At 64.7% G+C, this 10,956-nt stretch overlaps 1 protein-coding gene across 1 annotated transcript; it reads right to left on the minus strand.

Moving 5' to 3' along the window:
- Nucleotides 1-1,845: 1,845 nt before the first annotated feature.
- On the minus strand, nucleotides 1,846-10,401 carry Mex3d (mex-3 RNA binding family member D). Its single transcript, XM_047532325.1, has 3 exons — nucleotides 9,596-10,401; nucleotides 2,600-3,958; nucleotides 1,846-2,430 (listed from the first exon to the last, which is right to left on the minus strand). Exons 1-3 carry the CDS (start codon nucleotides 10,161-10,163, stop codon nucleotides 2,354-2,356), a joined length of 2,004 nt encoding a protein of 667 aa, XP_047388281.1. The 5' UTR covers nucleotides 10,164-10,401; the 3' UTR covers nucleotides 1,846-2,353.
- Between the last annotated feature and the right edge of the window lie 555 nt (nucleotides 10,402-10,956).

Below are 10,956 nucleotides of genomic sequence, written 5' to 3' on the forward strand. Positions count from 1 at the left end.
GCAAGCAGGTGAGGGCGCTGGCTCCCGGCGCCTGGCCTCCCGGGACGGCCTGCTCTGGCTCAGTCGTGGACGGCTCACTGGCCCTCCACACTCAAAGCACCTTCAAGGATCCACCTGGCTCTCCCCAGGGCCTCAGAAGCGTAGATCCTCAGTACCAGCCTACCTGCCCCAGTCAGGGGTCCTCAGACCACCCCCACGCCACGCCCTGGGCTCCTTCACTGGCTGGTCGTCCAGCTACCTCAACTCTGTCCCCATGCCACTCTCCGTGGGCAGTGCCCGAGCCCTGTGGCCCAGGACCCCGGCACCTTGCTCCTGCCTCCCTTCCTCCCAGGCCGTTTTGGTCTGGCTGCTGGGGATTTAACCAGGCACTTTACCACTGAACGCCACCCCCAGGCCTTTTCCAAATTTTATTCTGAGACGGGGTCTCCCTAAGTGGCCCAGGCTGGCCTAGAACCTAGGATCCTCCTGCCTCTGCCCCAGAGTTCCTGACCAGCACTCGCTGCCCCAGCATGCCCAGCTCCTTGCCACTGGGCCAAGTCACTTGAGTCTTGTCCTTCAGGGCCCACGCCTGGGCTCCAGGCCCCCACCTCCTCCCACAGGACTCCCCAGATCCTCCTTCCCTCGGCCCCTGGGGCCCTGGGGAGGGACAGTCTTTTCCTGTCCAAGCTGCCCAGGGTCAGCAGTACTCTGGCCTCCTCCTGCTGGGCCCCCTCTGCCGTCTGGCCCAGGCCTGACCTCACCCCAGGTCGCTTGGGCTCCTTGTGGACTTGTGGGTCAGCCCTGGTTAAGTACTGCCTGCTGTATCCAAGTGTCCCAGGCTGCCGTGACCAAAGCCAGCAGCTGGGGGGATTAGGCAAGAGAAGTCTCCTGCTGTCTGGAGGCCCACACTCCTAGACCCCGGTGTGTGCAGGGCTGGACTCGGGTTCCTGGGCCTTCCAGCTACTCAGCTCCGCCCGGGCTTCCCGGCCTCGGGGGCGTCACCCCCAGCTGCCTTCACACAGGACGCCTGTCATGGGAGGCCCACCCTGATTCAGGGCGATTGGTCTCCAGATCCTAATTACATCTGCACAGAACACACCAGGAGGTCCGGGCACAGCTTTCCTGGGTGGCACTGCAGCACCCCAGATCCCACAACCGGGAGACTGGTCTTAAGAGTCATCCCTGTCTTGGGGGGTGGGGTGTGGGCAGGTCAGGGGTCCCGACAGACGGGGCTCACCTCCGGCTGCTTCCACCCAAGGCTCAGAGCTCCCGGGTCCCTGAGGCCCCTTATCTCCTCCTGGAAGCCCTCCAGGCCTTCCACACTCCTAGCTCTCCTGGTGGGCCGTCCCCCACGATCCACTCACCCTGGCCTTCTGCCTGTTCCCTGGGGCAGCACGTTGTCATGAGTCAACAAGGGTGGTATTCACTGTCCATGGAACACCCCCGGGTGGAGCACCCCGGCCTGGTGGCCACTCCTTCCTCCCCTCCTGGGCTCAACGGCACCCTGGAGAGTTGTCCCGAGGCCTATGGGCTGCCCTCTGGGTGAGAGGATGAGAACCAGGGCTCACCACTGGGGCTCCACCGGTGTCTTCGGCAGACCCGGAGGCACTGCGGCCAGTCTAGGAGGTGACCTTCCGCCCTGTTTCCAATCGGTACAAAGACTGGCAAACCCCACCCGTGGAGGTGGGCTCCACGTAGGCCTGGCCCTGGAGGCCCCTGGTAGTGCAGCTGCCCCTCACAAACCCATGCCCGCGGCTGGACCACGGCAGGACCACCGCAGCACCGGCAGAGAGGCTGTACCCAGAGCGGGGGAGGAGCCGGGCCAAGGCCGCCGCCCACACCACACACGGACAGCAGGGCTCACGTGTAGTAAAAAGACTTTATTAAGAAGGCTTTGAAGTCAAAAAATAAAACTCTTGATACAATGTTTTTAACCTTTAAATCAGCTCAGCAAATATATAATCAGTAATTTAGCTGTGTAAGATTAAAGGTCCATTACTTCATTTAAAATAAAATATATTTTTAGTTCTTAAAATTTATTCCATAAAGTACATATTTCCCTATAAATTCCCTACATATACACAAGAGGTAAAAAGTAAAAGTTAAAAAAAAACTTTTAAAAATTTAAAAAATGACAACAAGAACCACAGCAGGGATTCATAATTAAAAAAAGAAACCTCTGGGCGAGACGCCCAGACCGCCCTCCGCCCGCCCGCCCGCCCGCGGCGCGCAGACCTGCCCTCCAGGGAGCGCGCCGCACCGTCAGATCCGGACAGCGCGAGGGCCGCCGCTGTGAGGCCAGTTTTGTTGGGACCACCCTGGGAGGGGTGTCTTAAATAAAAAGTGCAAGCAGACCTTTTCTCTCCGTTTTATTTTAACCTGTCCACTCAATACTGTCATTTGTCAAGAAGCGCGGTGCTGCAGCTGGGCCGCGGCCGGCCGTCTCCACGCCTGGACAGGAGTTAAAGCAGTCTCGCATCAGGCTGGCCCCTCCGCCCCGCCTTCGCCCGCCCCCCGGCCCGCCCCCGGCCCGCCGCCAGGCCCCCAGCGCCGCCAGGCAGCAGCCGTGGGCCCAGCGGGAGGCCACGGCGACGGTGGAGCGCGCACTAGGAAAAGATATGAATGGCCTGGGTGGCCGGTGTGCGGCACGCGGGGCACTCGGGCTCGCTCTTGCCGCAGATTCGAACCGCGCAGTCCATGCAGAAGAGGTTGTGGCCGCAGGGCACCAGGGCGGCCATGGCCTCGCCCTCAGCGCACACCACGCACTCCCGCGCTGGGGCGGCGGCGGGTGGGCCTGGGGCCCCAGCGGCCGCAGAGGCGGAAGGTTTGCGGTTGCTGTCCGTGGCGCTGGAGTCCAGGGCGGAGGAGGCCGAGGCACTGCTGGGCAGTGAGGTGGCCGTGGAGAAGCTGGCGCTGCTGGAGAAGGGTGGCAGGGAGGTCTGCGGAGGCCGCCAGGGTAGGGCGCCCACCGGGTCGGGGGCGCCGCGCCGCGTCAGCGGGAGCTCCAGGCCCAGGCCTCCAGGCTCAGGCAGCGTGGGCGAATGGCGCGGGGTGCCCGCCGCACTGCTGCGCCGCGCACCCGTGGAGGCGGGCGCTGGGGCCCCGTTGACCGCCGCGCAGCCACTGAAGGCTGGCAGGGGCGCGGCCCGCTCGAAGGGGGCCCAGATGGTGGCCGCCGCGGGCACAGTCAGGTCCAGGGCCAGGAAGTCAAAACCAAAGTCACAGTCCTCGGGGGTGGCCGTCCCTGTGGGGGCTCCAGCGCCGTCCGCGCCGAAAGTGAAGCCCCCATTTCCAGAGCCGCCATAGGGGCTGGCGGGGCCCGCGTCGGGCACCGGCGGCCCTCCACGGTTGCCCGCGTAGAAGGCCTCAGGGGTGCTGGGGGTGCCCAGGGCACTGTCCCCGCGGAGGCCACTTGCGGCCGCTGGGGGCCTCCGTCCCGGGTGGGGGGCCTTGGCCCAGAGGCTGGCGGCGGCCCCCAGCAGGTCCAGGCAGACATCTGTGCCATTGGCGTGGAAGTCGCTGTCGGGGCCGGCGTCCGTGAAGGCGCCAGTGCGCAGCGTGATGTGAGCCTCGATTTCCTCGCGAGCGCGGTCCACATTCTCAGGCATGCCGGTCACAGCGAACACCGGCTCCTTGTCGCGTCCCGGCGTCACGATGTACGTGTGTGTTCGCTGCTGGATGCGCTTGATCGTGGCGCCCTTGGGCCCCACCACCAGCCCCACCACGCGGTAGGGCACTCGCACCTGGATGGTGGTCTGTCCGGGCAGGTTGGGTGGACCGGGGGCGGCGCCGGGCAGCCCACCCGCCTTGCTCCGTGTGGCACGGATCATGGAGAAGTGCTCGGCTGCTGACAAGATCTCCCGCTTAGCCATCTCCACGTCCTCCTTGCGGCCTGTCACGATGAAGACCGGCTCCTCCCCGCGCACTGGCGTTTTGATGTACGTGTTCGTCTTGGCACGCAGCGCCTTGATCTTGCACCCTGCAAGGGGACGGGAGACCCAATGACCGAGGGCCATCCGCCCACGGCAGCCTCTGGTGGGAAACGCGTACAACTCAAGAGCCCCTCCCTGATGCCCCATGTCCCTCCCACCCAGAGCCTGTTTCCCCTGGACTGGAAGGGCTGGCTGCTTGTAATTCATCTGCACCTGGACTGGGACTGTTGTGGTCTGAACCCATGTCTCCCCCAAATTACAGGTTGGAAGATAACATCTAGTGGGACAGCATTGAGGTGGGGTCTTTAGGGGGAATGGGGGTACCCTCCTGAATAGGATGGTGTCTCATGAAGGGGGCACTAGGGAGCTGCCCTGGACCTCAGCTGTGAGGACACTCAGAAGGTGTGCCTGCGAAGTCCTGGCCCTCGGGAGCCCCACGTCTGTGGGTGTCTTGCTCTTGGACTTCCCAGCTTCCAGAGCCTTAAGCAATACCTTTCTGTCATTCAGAAGTTGCCCAGTCTGAGGTGTTTTGTTACAGCAGCAGGGACATACTACAGCCTTAATTTGGAAGCTGGGTCTCCGTAGATGTAACTGGTTAAACAGGTCATCCTGGACGGAGCAGGGGAGGCCCTAATCCAACATGACTGGTGTCCTCAGAAGAGAGCCAGTGAAGGCAGAGATGGGGTGATGGTTCTACAAGGTGGTGGCGGCCAGCAGGAGACACAACACACTGGACCCTGGAGAGGCAGGAAGGCTGCCCGCTGGAGCCTCAGGAGGCCGTGCAGCCTGCCCACCTTGATCCAGGGCTTTTGGCCCAGGCCATTTCAAGTCAGTTATGTCAGCACCAGGAAATGACACAGATCCTTGACACCAACTCCTTGTCCAAAGTGTGAGGACACAGTCTCAGAGTGTTGGAAAACACTTAGGATTTTCCTCTGAGAGCCCTCCTCAGGCCTCCAGTCCCTGGCCCAAGGGGAGTGGCTCCTGGGCCAGGACTCAGGACCCCTTGAGAGGCCCATGTGGGTCTCTGAGGGGGTATAGCCAGGTGCCTTTGTCAGTGCTGGAGAACTGGGGGTCCAACCTGCAGGGGACAAGGGTCTTTGACCATGGCAGTCACCACTGTCTGGGCAGCCCTGGGCATGTAAAGACCACTGTGGCCTGCCCAGGCCTGGCCATCCACACCAGCAAACCCAGGCCGGGTCAGGCATCTGCTGCCTCCCCACAGCCTCTGATCCTGGGAGGCAGAGGCCACAGTGCACAGTGTTTCAGGATCAGCAGGGGGACGGAGGGTAACAGTGTTGCTAATGTCTCCAGGAACCAGAGAGAAAATCAGCAGGACCATCAGGTTTGACCAGGAAGAAGCCACCCAGACAGCACATGGGTCAGAAGATGGGAAAGCAGGGCAGGGTCAGTGGCCCCAAGTGTTTAGTGGGGGCCACTGGAAGGTGGCAGGGGCAGACCAATCTGAGGACAGCAGCCTCTCCACCCAGGGCTTCCAGCAAGGAGGCCATATACCCAAGGAAGGGCTGCTAGCTTCCTGGCTACCTCCTGACACAGGCCACTCCCGCTACACCCAAGCCCTCCTGAGTCTCCAGCACTGAGTCGTGGCCAACTTGCCTCACTGGTACCCCAAACCTCTACCTAGCACGTGCCTCCACCCACACTGCCCATGGGGGGCGTGGCCACTCACTCCCCAGCAATCTCCCTGCCACGCATGCCACCTATCACACCCACACCTCAAGAGCCCTGCTCCTCAGGCCCACTCTGCCCTCTCCACTCCTCTAGGAAGCCCGCCTGGCTGGGGTCTGGACCCAGGTGCACACAGGGTCTCCTGGGCTCCATGGCTGGCACTGCACGGCCAGGGTGGTGGTCTAGGAACCCTTCCTGGGCAGCAGAAGCACACCTGGCTGGGAGTGGCTTTCAGTCCCTGGAAGGAGGACTGCGACCCTGCTGGGCCCCAACTGTGCACTTCAAGCAGAGAGGGGAGGAAATCAGGGTACAGAGAAAGGGCATGGGATTCATCAGGGCAGGGCTCCCTGGGATGGATTCTGGTTTGGGGTCCTTCTACCCCAACCCTCCTCCCTCACAGTGGGAGGGCACCCGACAGCCACAGCCCGGCTGGGCTGACTGATGACGAGGGGGGGCAGGGTGTGGTGGGGAGCCAGCAGCTTCCCCTCACCTGCCCCATCCTGCCCCGTCCCAGAGGGCAGGGTGGAAGCCTGATGGCCAAGAGGTCTCAAGGGGGGACCCCAAGCCCAGTGCAACTGGATGTCATCTGCCCCAGCTCCCACCCACAAGCCCCTGTGCAGTGGCAGAGGAGGGCCAGGAGAGGGAGCTGCATCTCTGCCCTCTGGCACAGTGGGGCGAGTGGAGGTGGCAGGGGTCCTGGGAGCTACCAGAGTCAGTTAAGGATGAAGTGCAGATTCCTGGGCCCCGCCCGACTCCAACTCTGGTGACCATGCCAGAGGCTGGTAACGCCCACCATCCTCTCTATGTTGTGGCCAGTCCAGTCCCCACAAAGGCAGGGACACGGGCCCCACACAGAGCCGAGACCAGTGGGCATGGCTCTACTGGTCCCACACTGGGCATGCTCAGTACAGCAGGCGTGGCACTGGGGATGTGCAGGGTCCCACAGGCACAAGGCAAAGTCCCCCAACATCACAGCACCATCCCTAGCCACCAGAAAAGCACAGAGGTATCGGGTAGGGAACTGCCAGGAGCCCAGGGCTAGGACAGGTACGGGGAGAAGAGTGAGCATCTGGACCCCCCTTGGCTGAGTAGGCAGCCTGAGGCCACTGTTCTCTGCCTGGGAGGACGGCAGAGAGAAAGGGAATCCTGGTGGCTTCTATCCAAGTCCTGCCTGCAGCACCGTTCCCCCCAGCAGACCCTGGTACTGAGTGCCCTTCCACAGCCAAGCCAGGGTCCTGCCTGGCAAACCTGCAGCGGGAGGCGGCTGCATGGCACAGATGTGTAGGGGGCAGGGCAGGAGAAGGTAGCTGGGAGAGTCTCAGATGGAACCCTCAGGAAGCGTGCAGTGGCCTCTGGGTGGCCTTCGCTGACCCACTGGGCATCTCTACTCTGTCTCCCCACAAGAAGGCTCAAGTTCTTCCCATCCACCCCTCACTCTGGTCTGCCCCTCTCCACCTATGACCAGCAGTTCCCTCCCCATCTAGACCTGAGAAGCAGCAAGGACCTTCTCTAGGACACACAGACAAGGCAGGACCAGTGGAGGCCAGCAGAGGCTAGCTCAATAAAGATATAGGCATGCCAGATGTGACGGCCATTCCCGCGATCCAGCTCTCCAGACCCTGAAGCAGGAGGATCATCACAAGTTCAAGGAAGGCCTCAGCAAGTTAGTGAGACCCTGTATCAAAGGAAAAAATAAAAAGGGCTGAGGCCCAGCTCAGTGGTAGTGGGGCGCTGGGTTCAGTCTGCAGCATGCCCTGCCCCCATGGAAAAGATGGAGCAGAGGAAGAAAAAGAGAGCTGCTTCTGCCCAGGACTCACGGAGCGTAACGACTGTACTGTGCGCCGGAGGCCTTGGAGCCATTCAAGGACTAAGGAAACAGGCTCAAGGAGAGGGCCACACCAGGTCTTGGGGGAGACCAGACAGGTGCCCCTCTCCTGCCCTCCACGGGAGGGCAGCATGAACCTGGGGTGTGACAGGAGTCCCAGGGTGGAGGATGGGGCACAGAGCGGAGAGACAGCATAGGCAGGGCTAAGATACAAAGGACTGGACACACTTGACAACTGATGTGGGGGGAGCTGGGAGCCACAGATGGTTCTGAAGCTCGGGAGGGGCGGGTTGTTGAAGCTGGCATCCTGGTCTGGTGCTGAGGGCTCCTTCCCTGGGGCCCTGTGCCCACTTATGGGGAGGCTACTGTGTGTACTGATGAGCTGGGACTGGAACTAGCATCTTGTTTGAGAATCCTAAAACAACCCCATGGGCAGTGCTATCTTCTCCAGCTCAGAGGGAGGGGCTATTGTCCACTCAGGACCAGGGGAACACTGCAGCATGCAGGCTGAGTGCTCAGGGTCCACAGTATCCCAGGGTTGCCTTGCTGTCTGCTGCATGCAAGATCCCAGCCTGGCACGAGACAAGGGCTGCCAAGTGTACATCCAGGAGACAGGGGCCAAACCTGGTGCTCCCAGGTGGGTTCCCCATGACCCTGCCTCTAAAGCATGCTCAGCTTGAGACCCTGGGGCCAGATGTGCTCTGCCTGACCCCACCCGGAGTGGCTGCAGACCTCTAAGGACCTTTAGGTGTCAGGACACATGCTTTCACACAGAACACACCCTCCCCTGGTGAACTGTGCAGAAGACCCAGGCCTGGGCTGCAGGTCTGTTCCCACCGGCTTTCAGACACAGTACAAAGGAGCTGGCCCAGGGCCTGTGTGGGAAGGCAGCAAGCGGGGGATGGAAACAGCAGTCCTGCCCAGGATCCTGCTGTCGGGACAGAGGGCTCAGCGAGCCACCCATCCCACTGGCTCATGATGGTCCTAGCCCAGCACGATGCCTGACCCTCAGTATGTTCCCACACAAGGTGAACAAATGAATGATGGAAAAGACAAGGGTGCTTGCTGGGCGATTGCTCCACCCACCTGGAACTAGGAGAAGGCAGTGCTGAGGGAGGGCATCCTGTGGTCCCCTGACTGCATCCAGGGTAACAGGTGACCTTGTGGTTCAAATCCCCCACATCCTTCTTTGGCTCCCCTTACTGAGAGTCCAGAGGCTGCCCCTCCAGCCTGAGTGTCTGGCAGCCCCACCTCCAGCCCCACCTAGCCCCACCCCGAGTTCTAGAACCTGGCTGATCACAGGCGTGCAGCAGGGAGCTAGAAGTAGGGAGGGGCAGGTGGGAAGGAAGGAGAAAGTTGAGGCCAGTGAGGTGGTGGGGGAGGAGGACAGGATGATAACGGCGGTGGGTGTGTGCTGGGGCTGGGCACTGCCCACCACCCGCCTGCCCGCCCCACAGCTAGAGGGCCAATGAGCATCGGCCAGCCTGATGTCACCCTGCAAATCTAGCCTGGCTCTCTAACAAAGAGAACAATGGGGCGGGCAACAGGGACGCTCTGACAATGCTGCTGCCGGGACCCCCACACCCTGGGCCTGCCCAGTGGAGGAGGGCTGTGGAGGTGCCCCAGAAACAGCTTCTGCAGCTGCCCCTTCCACAATCCGGGATCCCTGACGGGGGGCACAGAGACGGTCTCTCACATCCCTTAGCAACCCACCCTGAACGGGTCCCTAGACTGGGGGCGCTGGGAGGCCCCCTCTCCATGTTGCCAGATTTCCCTCCTTGACCCTGCAGGCCCTCCCTGAACCACCTCCAAATCTGAGCCGGCCCCGCCCCATGCCTGTGGCGGGGGTAAAGCGCCCGCCGCCCAGCCCGGGCCATATTCCCATCCCTGTCTTGGGGTGTCCCTGCGGGCGGCGGGGGGTGCTGGACATCGGCTGCTGGCATAAGCCTGTACTCGCTGCAGTCGCCCAGACAAAGGCGGCGGAGGGACTGAGAGCGATGGGAGGAGCGCGGGCTGCGCCCAACTTTCTCCCACGGCCGGCGGCTGGACAAAGGCTCCAGGCGGCCACCCAGGCCGGAGCCCACGCGGGGCGTGTCCAGTGCTCAGCCACGGGCTGGGCCGTGGAGAACCCCTCCTGGGGCAGGCGGTGCCCCCGACGGCGGCCACTCACCCTGGCGACCCACGATCTCGGCGACATGCTCCGAGCTGGGCACCGGCACGCACTCGGTCATGTTCACGCTCTTCTTGCGGCTGCCGATCACGCTCATCTGCTCGGCCAGCAGCGTCGGGGGGCCCAGAGCCGAGGGATGGGGCGCGAAGCCGGCGAACAGGTCCGGCGGCGACGGCCGGGGCGGCGGCGGAGGAGGGCTCACGTCGGGCTCCAGCAGCGGCAGCGCGCCAGGGGCCACGACGGGCGCCACAGCCAGGGACGCGCCGGCCTCGGGGCCGTCGGGGGGCGCAGGCTCGGCCTCCCCGCCGTCCCCGCCGCCCGCCGCGCCGTCCCCGCCGCCCGCCGCCGGCCCCTCTTCCTCCGGGCCGCCGGCGGCCCCCAGCCCCAACGCGGACAGCTGGTCCAGCGCCAGGCGCAGCGCGGCGGCCGCGTCGTCGGGCTCGGGCGGCGGCCGGGGCGCGGCCTCCTCGGCGCCCGGGGGCGGGGGGCGCGGGCTGGGGTCCCCGCCGGTCGCCGCCCCCGGCCCGCCGCCCCCGCCGCCGTCCGGCTGGCCGGTGGAGCCGGGCATGGCGGGCGCTAGCGCTCGGGCCCGCGCTCCTGCCGCTCGGCCGCCGGCCGCCCGCGCCGCCGCCCGCGCCGCCCTCCGCCTCTGCGAGCTCGGCCGCCGGCCGCCGGCATCCAGCGGCGGGGCGGGGGCGGCCGGGCGGGGGCGGCGGCGCGGGGCTGCTCGGGCCGGGCCGGGGGCGGCCGCGACTCTCTGCTGCTCGGCGGGCTGCGGCGGCTCCTGGCGGCCGAGGCGGCGGCGGCGGCGCGGGACGCTCCTGCCCTCCCGCCGCCCGCCGCCCGCCTCCCGGCCGCGCGCCCCGCCCCACCCCGCCCCGCCCTCCGACGTCACCGCGACCAACAATGGGCGGCCGCAACGCGCACGCGCGGGCCGGGCCGGCGGTCACGTGGCAGCCCCGCCCCCGCCGTGGGCGCGGACCTGGGCGTCCGCACGTGCGGGCGCCGTGAGCTGGAGTCCCCCGCTCGGGTGGCCCCGGCTTCCCTGCGCCCCGCGCCAGCCCTCCTTCCTCCTGCCAGGGACCCCGCTCCACGTGGCGCCCCCGGATCTGGGGCTCCTCGAGACGGTGCCGGGCTCCGAGGCAGGCGCCCTCCTACTCGCCCCCACTGGGAAGGTCAGCACCGGCTGGGAGCGGCTGTGCAGCCCAAGCCCCAAACCTCCGCCTGGGTGGCGCTCCGGGGGTGGGGAGGCTCCCACAATCCCGAGCCCACGGGCCCACTCTCTTTTGAGGTGGCCTGCTCAGGGGATGTGGCCCTGCCTCGGGGTTCTAAGAGTAGCCTGGCGTGCCCACCTGCAAAGC

This window comes from Sciurus carolinensis, chromosome 17 (assembly GCF_902686445.1).
Source record: "Sciurus carolinensis chromosome 17, mSciCar1.2, whole genome shotgun sequence".
Classification (NCBI taxonomy): Eukaryota; Metazoa; Chordata; class Mammalia; order Rodentia; family Sciuridae; genus Sciurus; species Sciurus carolinensis.

Coding starts and splice junctions, on each gene's coding strand:
- Mex3d (XM_047532325.1), bottom strand. CDS start 10,163: ATGCCCGGCTCCACCGGCCAGCCGGACGGCGGCGGGGGCGGCGGGCCG. Junction 3,959..9,595: donor CGAGATCGTGGGTCGCCAGG/GTGAGTGGCCGC, acceptor GTCCCCTTGCAG/GGTGCAAGATCAAGGCGCTG. Junction 2,431..2,599: donor ACCGGCCACCCAGGCCATTC/ATATCTTTTCCT, acceptor ACTCCTGTCCAG/GCGTGGAGACGGCCGGCCGC.